Source organism: Pyrus communis, chromosome 8 (genome assembly GCF_041283825.1).
Source record: "Pyrus communis isolate YQ-2024b chromosome 8, ASM4128382v1, whole genome shotgun sequence".
Taxonomy (NCBI): domain Eukaryota; kingdom Viridiplantae; phylum Streptophyta; class Magnoliopsida; order Rosales; family Rosaceae; genus Pyrus; species Pyrus communis.
The window spans coordinates 17486891-17505396 of NC_142572.1; the positions used below are offsets into that span (position 1 = coordinate 17486891).

At 39.2% G+C, this 18506-nt stretch overlaps 3 protein-coding genes and 1 long non-coding RNA gene across 5 annotated transcripts; 2 read left to right on the top strand and 2 right to left on the bottom strand.

Annotated features, from left to right (window-relative positions):
• Positions 1-1622: 1622 nt before the first annotated feature.
• Positions 1623-3692, bottom strand: LOC137717546 (F-box protein At1g47056-like). The gene has a single exon (XM_068456944.2). It carries the CDS (start codon positions 3369-3371, stop codon positions 1779-1781), a length of 1593 nt encoding a protein of 530 aa, XP_068313045.2. The 5' UTR covers positions 3372-3692; the 3' UTR covers positions 1623-1778.
• A 2111-nt stretch (positions 3693-5803) lies between these two features.
• LOC137718303 (protein DCL homolog, chloroplastic-like) lies at positions 5804-9239 on the top strand. Its single transcript, XM_068457822.2, has 3 exons — positions 5804-6387; positions 6468-6582; positions 8598-9239. The coding sequence occupies exons 1-3, from the start codon at positions 6041-6043 to the stop codon at positions 8766-8768; spliced, it is 633 nt and encodes a 210-aa protein (XP_068313923.2). The 5' UTR covers positions 5804-6040; the 3' UTR covers positions 8769-9239.
• Positions 9240-12201: 2962 nt separating this feature from the next.
• On the top strand, positions 12202-13794 carry LOC148695228 (uncharacterized). Of its 2 annotated transcripts, XR_015965345.1 has the most exons (3): positions 12226-13083; positions 13184-13342; positions 13450-13794. It is a non-coding gene; the product is annotated as an uncharacterized LOC148695228 (long non-coding RNA). The 2 variants fall into 2 exon arrangements; XR_015965344.1 differs by having other exon boundaries at positions 12202-13342.
• LOC137717623 (putative disease resistance protein RGA1) lies at positions 13380-17215 on the bottom strand. Its single transcript, XM_088698644.1, has 2 exons — positions 13962-17215; positions 13380-13734 (listed from the first exon to the last, which is right to left on the bottom strand). Exons 1-2 carry the CDS (start codon positions 16897-16899, stop codon positions 13700-13702), a joined length of 2973 nt encoding a protein of 990 aa, XP_088554770.1. The 5' UTR covers positions 16900-17215; the 3' UTR covers positions 13380-13699.
• Positions 17216-18506: the final 1291 nt, after the last annotated feature.

Sequence of the window (18506 nt, forward strand, 5' to 3'; positions counted from 1 at the left end):
CCAAATTATTGGCCCGGCACCCAGCCATTCCACTCTAGCCCAGTAGATAGGCTGGCACCCAGTCCAAGCTGGTCTCCAGGCCAACCCAAAATTGAAAGAGCCATGGATCGGCCCGTATGACGTCAACAAGCTGAAGTCCTAATATCAAGGAGTCCCAAATCGACTCGGTTTGAAAGGAGATCACGATGCTCTTCATCTTCTTCTTCCTCTTCCACTCCACATATCTCACCCTTCTCTTCAGTTCCTCATCACGGGACCCGCACAGGTTCGCGTGACGCAAGTCTTGGATCCCCGTCGCTCTGCTATCTCTGCTTCTCGTTGGGGATCATATGGGTGATAAGGTATAAAAGCGACACAGAGTGGCACCTGGAGAAGTTGTTGGAGAGAGAAAATGAGGATAAGAACCTGCCGGGAAAGTGCATTGAGGAGTTGAAGAAGAAGGGGTTGGAGTTTGATTTGTTGAAGGAGGTCGACGCGTTGAGGAGGGCCAAGAGTTTGAGAGTCGAAGCGAAGGAGGTGAGGAAGTGGAATGCGAGGGATTTTGTGACTATGTTTTTCTTCACTGTGTCTTGCTTTGTGATCATTGTCACCAAAGTTTGCTTGCTCGTCAAAAAGAGAGCGAAACAGTTGTACCACGGAAAGAAAATGAGAAAGAAAAACGGTTGCTCAATGTTTACTTGCTTCCTCATAGAAATTAAAAATAAAATTATTATTTTTTATTATTTTATAATAAAAAATAATAATATTTTAATAAAATTGAGTAGGCTATTTTTTTTAGGGACGGAGATGCATTGCCTATTACTGTTTATTGGAATTTATCATTGTTCACTGAATGAATTAAATGGTCTAAGTGCTAACATATTTTTTTAAGGATGGAACTGCTCTTAGCCTGCTTTGCTGCAGAAAGCAACCGGCAAGATTGTTGCAATCAAATAGCCTAAACTGGCCTTTCTCACCTAATACAATATTTTTCGTTTTGGTTTGGATAAATATGTGTCAATATCTTCCAACACCTATGACACAAGTGAAGTAGCACACAAGTTACTTCCATGCCTAATATCCAAGAGAATCTACCTTGTAGTAGGCTATATCCCCTTATCCGAACTGTGAGAGAATCTGGCTCGTAGCCAGTGGCAGACACATGTTCTAAGAACCCTTTGAATGATTGGTATAAGTTTTATTTGTGCCCGCTAAGTGTTTAATGTAATGTCTGCTAGATATACCTCAACAGCACTCGGCAAGTTACATCAAGAGCACTCATCAACTTGCTTCAGCATATGTAATGGTTCGGCTGATGACAACAAACCTATCAAGTGTTCGACAAAATGCCAATAAACTAAATTTTTTTGCAGGCAAGGCTGGTAGCCGAGTTTTAGATCTTTAACAATGGGACTCCCTAATGTTCGAATCCTGAATTCGTCACTGCTTGTAACCGGGTTTTGCCTGCTAGTCACAAACGGAGAAAAGATCAAACTGACCAGCTCTAGTTAATCAAGAGATCACTCACTCGTTACACCCAAGGTCCTAAGTTCGATTTTCCCTCCCGGCATCGCTAGTGCCCAAATATTACCCAACAAAGACCAAAACCTTATACACAAATCAAATGGGAACATCAAAGCAAATTAAAAAAAGTATGAAAATTCGATTGAGAAAAGGCAATAAACAGCACACAAACATCAAATTAAGTACATAAAAAAAGGTCAGAATCCAAATAATGCAGCAAAAAAGTGAACAATGAACAAGGGGAGGTTTTGCTGTATGGTTCAATTTCAATAACACTAACTATGATTCCGATTCGACGCCCACCTTCTCAGAGTGCAAGCCACAAAACCCCTCCCCGTCAAAAGCCCTAACCTTGACTTAAAGGTCGGCCGCCCAGCACTGCTTGAGGCAATGTCCGGAAACGCCGGTTGGATGGCCAACGGCGGGAACTCGACAGAATTATCGTGGGCCGCAACGGAGGTATCAATGGCGGCCTCTGGGATTGTTTCACCTGTATCTAAATTCACGGCCAATAAAGGCCTGTTCGCCCTCAACCAATCAGCTCCCTCTGCTGTTACTCCTCTGCATTTCTTGAGCTTCACTTTCACCATGTTAGGGCAACCACCGGCCAACGCTTCGAGGCCGATGTCCGAGACGGGACAGCCCTTAATGCAGAGCTTCTTCAACGCCACGCATTTCACAGCAATGCACGAAATCTCGACATCGCCCACGGTATCGCTTCCGCACAATGCCAATCTTTCGAGATTGGGGCAATTCGAAGCTAATGCCTCCAAGCTCACTTTTGTTGGATTAACACCAATGAGCACCAATTCCTGAAGGTTTGCGCAATTCTTTGCTACCGAGACCAAACCCTCGTCGCCTACTCGATTAGCCTTCCATCCGTCAATGTGAAGCTTCCTTAGCAGCTTGCAGCGTTCGGCGACGGAGACCAATCCTACATTGGTGCACTCGGGGGTCTTGACCAGGTGCAGAATCTCCAGATCCAAGCAATTGGAGATGGCAGTGAGGCCTACATCGCTAACCTGAAGCTTTTCGAGATGGATCTCAACCATGGAGGTCACTCGCTCAGCTATCACTTGGAGGAGCTTGTCCCAATCGCCGGAGCACCTGAAGAGCTTCAGAGTCCTCAGTTTCTTTGCGCCGATTATCAGAGGACCAAAGCACTGTCCATTGTAGAGCTCTTTGAGGCAAATCGTTTTGAGCGACGCGGCTGCCACGCCGGGACCGATCGGCTCCGCCGCGGATCCGTCGGTGATGCCGCGAAGCCGCTTAACCGATAACTCTTCCAGAGCTGAGCAATTATCGAGCACCGCGTTCATTCCTTTGGCTCCGAACGTGCACGACCCGCACGACAGCTTCTTCAACCCTTTGCAGTTTTTGGCGAACGACATCATCCCGGCGTCGGTTAACTGGCGGCACGCGCGGAGCTTTAGGCGCGTGAGGTTGCGGCATCGCAGAGAAATGAGGATGAGCGCCTCGTCGCCGACGCTCACGGCTCTACGGTCGCATTTGAGGGCGAGTTTGGTGACGGCGTCGAAGCGGGAGAAGAGGGAAGGAATGATAGGGAGGAGATCCGATTGGGCAGAGAGGGAGAGACGGTGCCGGCTCTGTCCCTCGATCCTCAGCCACCGTCGGCAGACCAGCGAGCAGCGCTTCCGATCGCCGGAGCCGAGGGACTGGAATATGCAGGCCAAGCACTCGTCGGGAAGATCGGAGATGAAATCGGCGCAGTCGACGATCTCAGAGCCTTCCTCCTCGGCCTGCAGCATCGGGGAGATCGCGGCCGTTGCTTTGGACTTGGATCGATGGATGCGGTTGATGCTCTCACGGCGGCTTGAATTGGCGGCCGCCGAAGCTGACTGGCCCATCAACTAAACCACCCGGAAATCAACAGCTGAGCTCTGCCACGTCAGCACGGTTAACCGTAGACAGCGTCGTAGAGGAGCGGTTTTTCTCGCAACAACCCCTCTGTGGAAATGTATGGGAGGGCGGACTTGAAATCCGATTGCACTTGGCTTCTTCTGGAAACTGTTCTCAGTGTTTGGGTAATGGTATAATAGTAATCTCCCTCTCCGGAGGAAAAATCAAAAGCGGGCGCTTTCATGTGATTATTGTGTGCACTCTTTCCTTATTTTGCTCGTTGGCTTGTGGGGCCCGCGATCTTGATTCGAATTTAAGTTTAAACCTGTTAATTGGTTTGATTAAAGATTTGGGCGACTAGTAAAACCAAAACTAAATTTGAAGTTAGGACTGTGGATAGCGACAATTCAGGTGTGTCGTCGTCTGTGGGTGTTAAATCAAAAATAGCAACTACGATGCAATTTACACCAAAAGTTCCAAAAATAAAAAATTGACACCTAATATGAGTCTTTGACCATGCTCACGTTTGTTACAGCTAGATTTGTAAACAGTTCCGTTTTATTGAGTTTGGGTCGGGTTTGACCCGATTAGTTAAGTTCTAGATTACTTAAATTCAATTTGTTAAATTAATGGGTCAATCAAACTCAACCCGTTAAACTAATAAGTTATCCATTTCACCTGTTAATAGTTATTTTGGTTTTGATGTCCTACCAAGGGGGTCTCTGAATTTTGACAAAGATTGAAACTTTGCATTTCGAAAATTTTGGGGCTTCAGAGTGGGATAAGGGAGTTTTTCGATTTTCAAAGGATCCGAGCAATTCTCAATCTCAACCAATTGCTGCGAATAATGAGAAAATTGTGAATTTTTGTAATTAAATGTAGAATTTTTTTCTTTAATTTTCTGATTTTCGAGTTTGAACCCTATTCCATCCTCATAATGGGAATTTAAATGTAGAATATCACTTTTACTGAAAAAATTAAAAATAAATTTTACTCTATTATTTATTGAGGAAAGAGAATTAAAACTCATAAAATGTGTAATATCAAAACTTTATCAAATTATTTTTTAGAACGTTCCGTATTCCATAATATGATTGAGATATTTTAATCTATATGTATAAGGATAACTAAAATTTGGAGGTAAGAAAGTGGAACAAATCAACTGGTTCAACTTAGATATACATTTCTATAATGCGAGATACTAGTCACACGTTAGGTGCATTACATACATAATTCATAATTTTATTTCTTTAGTTTGATTGTCTAGACGATACGCATTATACGTCATATGAATAATTTTTTTGCGATTATGATGGTACAACTACTCTGCAAAATTAATGTTTAACAAATATTTGTCCACCATTATCCATTAATGATTGTCACATAAAATACAGCCTAATATTCTAGTAGCGGTTTTGTTCATATGTCATAATCATCACCTCCATTTTATCTAATAATACGAATTTTGTATTAAAAATCTTAACTTATTATTTGATGGGCTCTTCATGTACTTTTCTCTTTGATAAGCCTCTTCCGTATACGACCATTTAAATTGCACCACTCTTACATCACTTGGAGGTTGTGGGAACACGTGTGACGATTAGTATACAACACATGAATATCGTACTTTTGAAATCATATCAAAATGTGGAGATATTGACTAAAATACATGCATGTATTTACTATAATTATCGATGATAGTTAAATATTATTCATGTGAATGTATATATTTAGTGTAATATCAAAATGTCGAGATGATGATTGAATTAATTACATGTAACTACTCTTGCGAAATTAAGTGAGCTGCGAACTTAATTGATAAAGAGACCGGGTTTTAAATTATTTAAATATCATATACGTATTTTGTGACGTGAGTAAGAGCGTGCTAGTTGTTAGCTCAAACACATAAACTAAGCTGTTTTAACATGCATAGCCGAATGCGAGTTAGTGTATGTTTAGCGGACGAAGAACATGGTGGCAGATGACCATGTCAATTTAAGCTATAATATAGATCTCGGGTACTATTATTTTAGGAATCCTCCTGATTGGATTGGAACTCAATTATTTGATAACATGATGAGGGTCCCTAAGACTAAAATTAATGCGGTAACGCTTTGAGCTAGTTTTTAGGGTTTCAACCCCCTATGTTACTAAAAAAGCTACTTTCATACCATGATAAAAATTAAAACTATACCATGCAACCATTAATAAAATAAAGAGTATCCAAACTTCTTACGAATACGTACAAAACTCCTTAACTACGTGAGATTCATACTTTCCACTCACGTTCCGATTTCAAAATCTCCGTCCTTATCTGTAAAGTTCGAAGTTTCAAAACTTTGAACGATACTCACGTCCAGCAGTGTGGACCATGTATTTTCAATTCGTTGGACCCTCAGACAACAGAAAACAAAAACAAAGCAAAACACGTGATGGACCCATCAGGCATCAGATAACACATCCATCGGCCCCACTACTTATCTCCATCACAAATCGGGCCTAATACTGGGCCTGTAATTTTACTTATTTTCCAGAAAAACCTAAACAAATATCAGAATTCCCACAAAGTCCACCGCATCAGTCACGACTCACTGAGTCATCATCACCACCGACTCAGACGAGTCTAGTACAGTCACTACCATGATCCACGATACACTGGTGCCACTCAAACAATGAGATGACGACGACGACGACGACGACGCGAATGGCGACTCTGAATCCGGCGCTGCTGCCAACATTTTCGTTCCTCTGCGCGCGAGTCCACCACCGACGCCTGGGCCTCGGGCTTGCGGTCCCGAGCGGCAGGGCGTGGTGCAGCGTGGCGAGCGAGTCGACTCGGCCGGATAGTCTATCGTCCTCGGCGGACAGTTCCGCGCTGAGAGAAGTGCTGAGCGTGAAGGAGCGGCCGAAGTACCCTCGCTGGGACGACCCCGACTACTGCAAGTGGAAGGATAAGGAACGGGAGATTTTAAACGACATCGAGCCCGTCGTTTTGCTGGCCAAGGAGATTCTGCACTCTGATAGGTATGCTTACTGTGAGCTTAGCTCGCAACGACGTTGAGCCCCGTCGTTTTACTTTGTGAACTGGTTTTGGTGGTTTGCAGGTATATGGATGGTGAGCGGCTGACGGAGGAAGATGAAAAGGTTGTGGTGGAAAGGCTTCTTGCTCATCATCCACACTCAGAGGATAAAATTGGCTGCGCAATTGATTCTATCATGGTAACTTATTTCCTCCACCATTTACCGTCGGAGATTGCCCTATGTTATCTATTAATTGAATTTCTTGTGAAGAATTTAGGTTTATATTGTAGTCAAATTTATAAAATATTGAGGGTAAGTAACTCATTAGTCATTGCCAATATGTTTGCTATGGTGCAAATGACGGTTTTTCGAGCATCGGTGCATTCGTTCTTTTGGAATTGAGCCCCTAATTAGTTATATATTTAGTGTTGATACTCATGCACCGATCAAATTTTGTGTGGGCTGAAAAATTTAACTAGAAATGGTTGTCATCGAATGATTGACTAGGAAGGTCTATTTTAAATTTGTAGTATCTACCAAGTCGTTTGTTGAAGTGTGAAGGATGGTTTGGAAGACGCACTATTGTGTGTCACAAATCACCGTTGGTGTGAATGCACAATGTGTGCCTTCTTTAAGTATGATAGTTTATGTTGTATAGAGAAACGAGCCTGTTGATGTTTTCGTGAGCGGTTTGGGTTAGTGGAAAAATGGTTTCAAAGGCTGAAATCATAGAAAGAGGAGAGTAGAGTTTGTGAATTAGATTTGTGGTGAATGTATTAAGTGTTGAAGACTAAAACTTGAACATGTTCGAAAGGAATGCAGCGGGTAATTAAATGTCATGGTTGTTCTGAAGTATAAGGAGGCCTAAATGTTCATCCTATTTGCATCAATCCCTTAGTCATCGCTGCTTAAAAACATTATGTACCAATTCTATTACCCTTGTTGGTTTAATTCCTTATCTTTACATGCCCTTCTCTCCCTGTTACCTCCTCCCTTCCCTGTCCAGTTCCTTCTTCTCTTCTTCCCCGAGAACCTTGGCACTTGCCTTTACAGGTATCTATTTTTAAGTTTAAAAGAAAGAAATTGAAAATATTGATGAATAATATGAGAAAGTTAAAGAAACTTTAGGAAGGCGAGTATAAAGTGTAAAAATGTCAGTCCAAATAGAAGCACCCTTGTGGAAAATGTCCAGTGAACTCAACATTATTCGAGTATCCTTAACTCCTTGAACTAAAACGCTAATGTCTTAACAAACACCAGGACACTTATTTTTGAGCAAAAGCTATTCTTTGATGTTGTTGCTCTTGTAGCTTTAAGGATTGCTCTCCAAAACAGTTCCTGTCTTTTACTATTTTTAATATGCTATTGCTGATGGGTCATTCCAATTTTTGTCACAACCAAAAGATTTAACAAGAAATTGGTGTCATCAACCTATGTAATAGGAAACCTTGGATGAATGCAAGATGTTAACTGTATTGCAACCGAGTAAGAGAAGAAACCATTGAAATATCGCTGCACAAACATGCACAACTAGAAGTTTGTGGCATCTCTTAATGATTATGTGAATAGAAAAGCATTTATCTAGGCTGAAATTTATTTTTGTCTCCTCTGTGTAAGATGAAGTTCAATGGGGGGCCAGTCACAGGTGCTCTAGCTTAATGAGCTACAGGCCTTTGCTTTTTTCTTACCACTTTAACCTTTTTTAGTGCATGTTTGGAGCTTTAGATCCACGTGTTCATAACTTATCCTTAACTATTGGGGCTTGTTTTTCCTAGATTATTTTCTACAGATTATTTATTTCGTACCTTTTCAATACAATTTAATGATAGTGGAAACTGAAAGTGTAAACTATTAAAATTTTGGTCTAATTTTTTTCTACTGTTTCTTTGGCTACTTTTTCCTTAGCACGTTGGTTCAGAAACCAGTTACGAGTGTAATATGTAATCGTAAATAAAGATCTTTCTATTATTGTTTCTGTGACGTGAAATTATCTGTCTCTTTCTCAAAACTTCTCTTCTTCAGTCTGATCTTTACTTGAGCAGAACTTAAACTGACCATTTGTAAACTATTTATTGACATTGAATTTTAAGTTCTCATTGATTTCTGAACCAGTCCTCCCTTCTATATATGATCAACCTTTATTTTGTTTGATGTGGATTCTTGTGTTTGTCTATGCAAACTAACCACTTTCTTTGTAACTTGTGTTGCTGTAGGTTGATCGGCATCCCCAATTTAAACACTCAAGGTGCCTATTTGTCATAAGAACTGATGGTGTATGGATAGACTTCTCCTACCAGAAGTGTCTTCGAGCATATATCCGAGATAAGTACCCATCCCATGCAGATAGATTCATTCGGGAACATTTTAAACGTGGTAGTGGCTAAATGTGCGTTACTCCTTCCTAACGCTTGTTTTGGGGTTTAATTTTGCTTTGGTAATTACAGATGCGTATGAAATGGTATTCAAATTATACCTTGGAAGGGGAATGTCTTTCGTATTCAGATCTTCAGTGACCCACATATAACCTAGAAGTCCTCAAAGCTCATTAGATAATAACATGGCTCTCCTAGGACCTGCTTTTACTAGGATTGTTGAATTACTTAACTTTGCACCTAGAAGTCAGCAAAGCTCGTTAGATAACAACCTGGCTCTCTCTCATTGATTAGAAGCTTTGTCAATCGTTTTAGCTTAATTAGAGAATTTAGATGGAGGAAAATATGTGAGTCCTTATGTCCGGCGTTCAGGATTTGTGCCAATAGAGTCCATCAGTCGGAAGATGTCCGATGTGGTGATCATTGATCTTGTAGCTTTTTGGCTGAGCTTCGATGGAGATAATAACATTGCATTGTGACAAATGATGATGATACGAACATGTGTCGTTGTTTGGCTGTGATTAACAAGAGAAAACTTCGGTAAGGTAGGCTGACCTCAAATTTCTCATATGGTGGGTTGGGTGAGAGCTTCCCTACGGATGGCATAGTCAAGCACCCGTAGTCTAGTTTCTATCGTGTTTAATGGGCCGGCAATGGATGGTCCATCCAATAGGACCTGGTCTTGATCAATTTAGGTAGTAACATGAGTGAAGATATGGAAATTTTGTATATTCTTACAGCTTAGAAGTCTGATAATTTGAAGTTATTTGCCTACATGGCCCCATACTTTTTACCAACTAGTAGAAATCGAGTAGTTGAGACTGGTATTGTGAGTCAAAAGAATCAAGCTCTCACGGATGGACGTTGTCTAGGCTCCGGGGGACTTTCTTGAGTACTCCGGAGCACCCAAGATTCTTTGCGCTGTCAAAACCGTGAAATGCCTGCTGGAATGTGGTTGACGTTGAAGACGAACATCATATTTCTGGTGGTAAATTATGCTTAGAAAAAATGCTTTCCCCACCGATAAGAGCATCTCCAAAGAAGATATCAAATTGTCCAGATCAGCAATAACGGTAACAAAAGACAGCATTAATGTTTTCCATTCGAGAAGTCAAATCTGATATGGCATGACATAGATCGACATCTGTCCTCTTTTGTTGCCAAATTTGACAGCACCTTCAAAATTTTTAATTAATTATTAAATGCTTTTTATTAATTTTTTATTGGTTTAAAGCATTATCCTTTTGTTTCTTTTCATTTCAAATGCAAAGAAAGTATATAGGAATTATTATTTTATATTTAAAATTTGACATATCGGTTATAGAGCAAAAGTTTAAAAGATGCCAAAGTGCTATGTAAGCTTTTAAATTTAAATTTTAGGTTTAAAATTTGACATTGAAGATGATCTAAGCTTTTACTTTGCATTAATTTTTGAACAAAACACAAAAATGGTTCCCCCCCCCCCCCAAAAACAAACACATCAAAACTGGTTTGAACGTCGCTCATTTGAGGATAGTAAATCAGTGCTAGAGCCAGTCACGCATACTGACTCTAGCACTAATTTATTATATCATTTACACAAAATGATAAGATAATGACCCAATTGTACTTAATAAGTTACTCTCTATCACCACAAAATCTACCAACAAATCCATGAAAATCTAATTCGATGCAGAGTCCCACTCTACAACCTGCAATAGCACCAACACGTTGTGTCCTCCCTTTGGCTCTCTAGCTTCATTTCTCGGAGAATGTACCCCAGGCAGGAGAAATAAGACTAAAGAAGATAAAGATGAAAGAAAAAATAAATAAAAAGAAAGCTACATTTCAAAAGAAGAAGACCTAGAAGCCCTCCACGTGTCCTCTTTTCTTCCTTTCCTGTCCTTTTGTTTGCATGGCATAGCGGGAAAAACACGGAAACTTGGAAGACTCCCACTGATTCGCGCAAACTGTCTCTCTCTTTTGTAAATAAAAACCAGTGCAAGACCCTTAATTATGATCCGTCCGGTACAAAAAAATGCCTATTAAATTTCTAAAATTCAAATCGACGGTCGAATTAAAAACAAAAAACATTATGAGGTGTCAGTGAAAGATGTCGGAATCAATCAACAATGGACACCAATTAACAATTTTGTTTTTTTATATATCATATACGAATTTTTGAACAATGGAAAGGTATACAAAATTAATACATAATTGAGAGTCGGAAAATTTTATTTGAACTCGTATAATCTTTTTTTACACCCAGTTTACTCCCTAAACTCATATTATTTTTAATTAAACTATTAATATCTTTTTGAATCCAAATTTATTATCTAAATCGCCCTCACAAATCCAATTCAATATGTAAATTTATCCTTACATCCATTCAAAAAATAAAATAATCAAATAAATTCATTAAACTTTTAAACATACCAGGTTGATAATATGTAATTGCCACCAAGATTCATTTGCCCAAATAGATTAAAAGACTACTTTCGGATTAGCTTTAGATTCAACTACCTTCGGGTTGACAATATACAAATGGTGTTGATTTTTCCAAACTTGATTGGCAATAAAGATCAGGTGGAGTGCTTGTTTGTGCAGGTCAATGCCCTAAAAGGTCATATTCCTATTGATATGTTCAACATGTATTCAGAAGTTGCATTCATCGCACAACCAGTTTGATGGTACACTCCACACAAGTTATAGCAGAATAAAGAGCTTCTGACTTTGGTACTGGACTTGAACAATTTCAGTTGGAGGATTCAAAGTTCCTTCTTACAGGTGATACACTCCTAAACCCTAAAAAATATGAAATCAAACGAAAAAAAAAAAAAAAAAAAAAAAACTTGCATAAATGAGTTCATACCTTAGTTGGAAGATTTAAAACTTCAAAATTATCATCCATCAAGTAAAGAAAGCTTGTCTTTCTCTGTGGGAGCGTCTTATGGTTTTAGCAAAAATGAACGTAGGATAAAAGATCACGTGATGGTAGGAGTTGATTACTAAGTGTGGGTTTATTGATATATTTTAGTTTTATTGTTAATTTCATCTTATACTTGATGGTAACTATAATATAGCCAAAACGACAACTCAGATTTAAAACTTAAGTTGGATATAGAAAGAGATTATATGAGTTCAAATAAAATTTCCCATGAGTTGAGGACAACAATTAGAAACATTCAAACAATTGCCAATGACCTCATTTTGAGAACCTTTCCGACCTTTTGTGTCTGGCTACGAGCCATTCAAAAACCTAGCAAAATTGCTCTCTTGGCTACGAGCCATTCAAAAACCCTAGCAAAATTCTCAGAGAGCAGCACCACCAACATTTTACGTATCTGTTATAGGAGTGGGCACTTGGAATCGAAACACGAAACAAATCAGACCGCACCGAACGATTTTGCGGTTTTCAAATGGTTTCGATTTTGAAACCGAATCAAGGTGTAGTAAATGGTTTGGTTTCGGTTTTGGTTTTTGAAAACCACACCACAATTATTAATTAACATTTAATTAAATGTCTATAGTAGATGTCATGTTTAACTGGTTGTTGTTAGAGTCTATACATTTAGTATGGACTCAACCACACTAGAATATCATCATTCATCACTTTCTTTCGTTCATTAATTTGAAGGACCTTTCTTATTTTATACATCACACACACACAAAAATATATATGAATTAAAAGTTATTCAACTTGTTTTGTGTTACACCTTGTATGTGACACCCTTTTGTTGCACAAACTTGTTTTAACATCACGACTGCATGCACTATACTAATTGTTTCCATAACAAATGTCTTTTTCATGTTGCTGTTGTTGCACTAGGTGCGTACTAGCATTTGTTCTAATCAAACTTCTTGATGTTTTGCAGGAATTATTGTTAAATGTAACTTTTAAAATTTGTATATGAAAATGCATATCAATACGTTAAATTTTAAACTGTACATTTCTTCTTCTTAAAAAATCAAATCAGATCAAGCAGTTTGGTTTCATTTTAATTTTAACTTTAAAATTGCACCGAACTAAACCGCAAAAAATTTCGATTTCACTCAAAACTGTACCGAAACGAACCATTCGCACCCTAATTCATTACTCTATTCGAGATTCCCAAACGCTCAATAAAACCCTTGTGAGAAACCCCAATTCACCAGTCCAATCCATCGATACTCCGCTACAAGTTGAATATCCAACGAACCATCGGCTGCTGTGACCTTTGCACCGGCGCCGACCAGCTCCGCTACAAGCTCTGCGCCTCTCCGCCTCAAGGCCTCATTTGTTTCCTCCTCTCAGCTCCGCGAGCCTTCTGCCTCTTCTGGCTCTGTCCAGTACTGGTCCTGGTCCAAGGTAAGATGACCTCTTTTATTATGCACACAATCTATTTGATGAACTGCCTCAACTGATAAAGCTTGCATTTTAATTAAATTTTGAGAATTTTGATGTGCAGCCGCAAGTTAATGTCAAGAGCTTCCTAGAATAACCGATCAATCCGCTCGCTGCAAACAGCGAAGGCTTTGGATCCTGGTTAAAATGTCTTTTTTGCCGGTGCTAGAGAGGGCTACATGTCGGTTGCTGCGGTTAATGCCGAGAGCCCACTTAACAGCAAGTATGGTTTGCATATCATCGATTGTTTCTCGATAGCATTTTTGTTCAATCTGCCGAACTTTACTAATTTGTTTAGTATTTACATAAAATGTGCACTGTACTCCGCAGGTCCAGTGAATGATATCTTTGCATTATACTGTACACACATACACACAATTAATGTGCCTATGTCTAGAGTCTAGACGATCTTCATTCTGCCCGAAAGCAAAGGAAAAGACGATTCCGATGAAATCTGTAATGCAGCAGCCAACCACCGGTTCTAGTAATGCATGCAGCTTTGTCTCCCTTTCCATCTCACTTCCTCTCATGCGTCCATTAGCAGCACTGGCAACAGTCAGGCCCATTGTTTGTACACCCTCTAACCGCTAGTAGCTAAATCACACAACTGGAGGTCTGCAAAATTTTGTGACCATAAACTGTTACTTTCTTGCATATAATTTCCGGTTTAAAGTTGCTTATAGTCTCAAATCCAGAGATTTTAAAAATAAAATAAAACTATCTAGTTGGAACATGAGATCTTGTCATTTGGCAAGTATAGTAAAAGCTCAACCCTGAAATTAGCGCATTGATGTAAAATGAATAGGGTGAGTTGGTAAATAAATAGAAAAGAGCTTACTTACCCGAAGTGGAAGGCCTCTCCTCCAACTCAACATCACCCTCTGCTTCCACTATGCCTTCGCCCTCATCATCAGAATCAGAATCAGAATATTCAGGCCTGATTGTGATATTGGGGATGTGAGAAATCTTGGACCACTCCTTTCCTCTGCCTTTTCGGCAACCTCGTGCAAGATTACCACATAACTTGATGTCAAGTGTCTGAAGTGGTGTTTTCTGCAAGAAGTCTGGCAGTGTTTTCAGCTGAGGGCACTCCCAAATATGTAAAGAAGAAAGGCATGGCATTATGGTAATATGAGAATCCTCTTCCTTCCACTCTTCCACTCCTTTCCACTCTTCCCACGCCTCCATGGAGATAAATTGGAGTTTTTTCAATTTTGGGAATATAATGCATGATGATGCTGATGACGTTTCCTTTTCTATTCCCATAAACTCAACTCCAACCTTTTTTACTCTTTCTATGCTCCAAAGCCAGAGTGTATCGAGGGACGGCAATTTTCCCAAAGGAGGTAAAACTTCACATTCATTCCACCGCACAAGATAAAGAACTCTCAAATTGTTTAATGACATGATCCAGTTGGGGGCAGTGCTTCCGTTATGCCTTTCAATTCTTAAAAATTCCAAATTTGGATGCGGTCGTAAAAAATTCAGTGTTTCTGCACTTGTTCCACAATTAACAAAACTTACATCCAAATGTAAGAGTTGTATGTTCCCCAGGGGTGATGCTTTCTCACCCTCACCCACAGCAACTTCCACATCCCCATCAATATCTATTTCGAGTCCCCCCTGAAGTTGGTCTAAGTTTCTCAAATCTCCCAATTTGAACGCTTCATTGTCGTCTTTACCACCGCCAACAGGGCACCGATCTAGTCTTCTTAGATTTGTTAATCTCCCAATCCCTTTCGGCAAGTACTTCAGTTGAAGGCAACCCCAAACATAAAGATGCTTTAAGTTAATCAACTTTCCCATGCTCTGAGGTAGACTTTCAAGTTTCCTACAACCGCTAAGGCGCAATGTCTGCAAATTGTATAAATTACACACCCCATTCGGTAGCTTTTTCAAATCATAATTTTCAGACAAATCAATGAACCTTAGATGCACCAATTCACCTATTTCTTCCGGAAGCTCTTCAATACAATTATCACTCAAATTCAATGTCCTAATATGTTTCAACTGCGAGATCAAAGTTGAGTCCACAACATTAAATTTTGAATCAAAAGTTGCAAGAGTACGTAGATCGCAGCTGGAAAACGAAACACATGAGAGTGGACCCTCGGGTGCAAGCATTAAGGTCAAATGGCGGATCTTGTCACCCAAGGCCTCTATTGTATCGTTACCACCCTTAACCTCCATTGTAAAGCATTCATTTTGAGTAAGAAACTGCAGAAAGTCGTGCACAATATCATGCATTTTACACCTCTTGATATTTCCTAGAACATCTTCTTCAAAGTTTTGGAAGAAAGATCGCATTGCTAAGTTATTGAAAAACCTTTGGCCAATTATTTTCTTCTCCATGTTTTTTTTCAAATAGAGATAATCTTGTGACATCCACAACTCAATCAAATAATCTTTATAGATCAAATGATCTTTTGGAAAGATAACACAATATAGAAGGCATCGTCTGACTGCAGGTGCCAAATCAAAATAACTCAGTAATAGTGGTTGGAAAACTTGTTGCTCAACCTCTTCATAGTCCCATATCTTACTGTTCAAAACTTCTTGCCATTCTTTCCTCGTTTTCTTGTTACGCATGAGACTCCCCAGAGTCTTTGCAGCAAGAGGCAAACCCTTGCACTTTTTAGCTATTTCTTCACCAATGGCTTCCAACACACCATCCTTATCCCTATTATAAAATGCCATACGGTTGAATATTGACAAACAATTTTGTTCGCTCAACCTCTCCAAATTAATGGTGTGAGTGGGAGCTCCCACCATATCAGCAACCACCTGGTTTCTAGTGGTCACCAATATTCTACTGCCATGGGCGCCACTTTGTACTAATGGCAACTTCAATTTCTCCCACTTTCTTTGGTCTTTACTCCACACATCGTCTAGGATAAGGAGAAACTTCTTTCCCTTGATGGATTCAGACATACATTGAAAGAAATCTTGCAACTCATCCGAATTTGGGCCGACACCTTTGGCACCAGAAATGATGGCTTTGGCAATTTTGATCTCATCAAAAGGGTCCGAAACACAAACCCATATTTTGATCTCAAAACAAGCTTTAACATTTTCATCGTTAAAAGCCAGTTGGGCCAGAGTTGTCTTCCCCATTCCTCCCATCCCGACAATGGGGATGACAAGGAGGCCCCTCTCTTCTTGACTACTCTCAGTCAACAACTTGCTAACCAAAACATCCTTTTGTTGTTCTCTACCAAATATGATAGATTCATCAACAAAAGAAGAAGTTTTCTCTCGCTCAAGTTGTTCAGTGGTCGTTCTCTCTGTGAATTGAAAGTTATATGTTTCTCTTTGCTCAGCAATCACATCTAAATTTTCATTCAGACTTTTGATCTTATGAGCAATGTCAAGACGAAGAATTACCCGACTGACTTGGCCGACTTGGCCAAAACAAAAGCAAGAGGAGGGAATAGAGAAACATACCGCCCTCTTCTTCTTCTTAGTAACAAGAGAAGTACTTCCACCGTGCTCTTCTTGTTTCTCAACTTGTTGTCTCAGTATTTCAGTCTTCCATTCATCCAACACATTGTCCATCTTGTACGACACATCTTTCAGCTGCTCCAGCCAATTTCTGACGCTGGCCTCCTTTACCTGCCTTAGCTCCGCATCCTCAAGCACAGCACCAATCACTTTAAGTTTGGCCTCGAATTCTTGAACATCTTTCTCCGCATTCAAAACCAGCTTCAACTCTTCTCCGACGTATTGGAAAGTTACTGAAGCCAGTTGTTCGAGAAGCACGGAAATGAGTGCCTCAGCCATGTTTCGGTTAGCAGTGGAAACAGAGAAAAACAAGAGATATGAAGTGAGAAGAAACTCAAATTTTGAGATTGGTATGGTATATGGTATCACTTTTCTTCTGGCCAAATTTTGAGATGAGAATATGGGCTGGCTAGACAAATAATAATGGTAGGGTAGACGTGAGTCATCCCTCACTTATTTCTTCAACAGCCATTATTGACCAGGAAGAAAGCAGGAATCTTTATCTCAAAAGTCAAAAGTTCGATTGGCAATTCACACATACTTTTAAACTTTAATCTGAAAATTATTTATGCTTTTGAGATAAGAATATGGGCCTGCTAGACAAATAATAGGGTAGAGGTGAGTCATCCCTCACTTATTTCTTCAAGAGCCATTATTGATCATCTTTCTTGTCAATTTACACTGTTAAGATATTAAATTGCATCATGTTATGACTTCTGTTAGTTTAATTGTAATGTATATGCTGTTAAATTGCAATTTTTTCTTTTGACACAACTCAAGATAGATTTCATAAAAGCTACATCAATAATTTAACGGCATACATAATGGTTAAACCAACAAAAAGGCATAAAATGGTGCGATTTAAAAACTTTAGTCGTGGTCCATTTTGATTAAAACCCCCAAAAAAGGGAGTGTAAAAAAGCACTTTGCCCTAAAGTTTGATACTTTTTACCTTGTCAGTTGTCAGCTTATTTGTATCATATACTTCCAAACTGTACAGACCCGTACGACTACGAGTGTGCTTGAAAGAGGTTAGAATAAATTTACTTTTTTTATTTTTTATTTTTAAATTTTAACTAAGGCTTGCTATGTTTATATGGTTGTAAAGGTAGTGTAAAAAACAACAAAATTCATGTTGTGCTGTGGCCAGTTTATCTGACAAGGGAGAGAGTGGAGAAAGTGTAGTGATTTCTCTGAATATATGAGATGTTATTCTCTTTACATAGTGTATTTATTTATAGTAGTAAAGATGAGAGAAATACTTGTCCTTCAAGTAAATACAATACTAGTAGGGAACGAATAACTAGTAACTAAATCTATCTAAGATTTATACAATCACACTTTAATATAATATCTATAACATGTTACATGTAATTACTAAATCGCCTATGATTTTTATTTTTGTTTAGCATTGGTGGAGAGAGTTAGTGACACATCCCGACTCGGAATGTCCACTTGGACTCCAAATCGAGCTCTGTTGGTCGACACCCGGAAGGTGACAAATCCATAAAGTGTAGTAATGTGGGAAAAAAAATGTGAATAAATTTAAACCTAAAAGTTACTATTACAAGAGTGCGCATGTGAGCGAAATTGAACAAATCTCACATTTGACTTCAAAGCATAAGTAAAGTAGAGTAAAAGTAAATAAAAATTATACCAACCGAAATAAATCTCCTATATCACTGTTTGCTAGAAATAATATGGTTTAAATTCACCTTTGGTAAAAATCAAATATAAGACTTCTCAATTGCAAGTGAAGAGACATTAGTACTAAGCGGTAAGAGCAGCTTAATCACTAAAAAAAATTAAAAATATAAAAAAACATACAAAAAAAAATAATTCTGGTTTGCATGAGGAGGGCAAAACAAGAGGTCTGCAAATAATAT

What these genes read in the sequence shown, in the direction of transcription:
- LOC137717623 (XM_088698644.1), bottom strand. Translation starts at nt 16,899, where the DNA reads ATGGCTGAGGCACTCATTTCCGTGCTTCTCGAACAACTGGCTTCAGTA. An exon ending in GGAGAGGCCTTCCACTTCGG is followed by an intron (nt 13,735 to 13,961) that starts GTAAGTAAGCTC and finishes AAAATTTTGCAG; the next exon opens with ACCTCCAGTTGTGTGATTTA.
- LOC137718303 (XM_068457822.2), top strand. Translation starts at nt 6,041, where the DNA reads ATGACGACGACGACGACGACGACGCGAATGGCGACTCTGAATCCGGCG. An exon ending in GAGATTCTGCACTCTGATAG is followed by an intron (nt 6,388 to 6,467) that starts GTATGCTTACTG and finishes GGTGGTTTGCAG; the next exon opens with GTATATGGATGGTGAGCGGC. An exon ending in GCGCAATTGATTCTATCATG is followed by an intron (nt 6,583 to 8,597) that starts GTAACTTATTTC and finishes GTGTTGCTGTAG; the next exon opens with GTTGATCGGCATCCCCAATT.
- LOC137717546 (XM_068456944.2), bottom strand. Translation starts at nt 3,371, where the DNA reads ATGGGCCAGTCAGCTTCGGCGGCCGCCAATTCAAGCCGCCGTGAGAGC.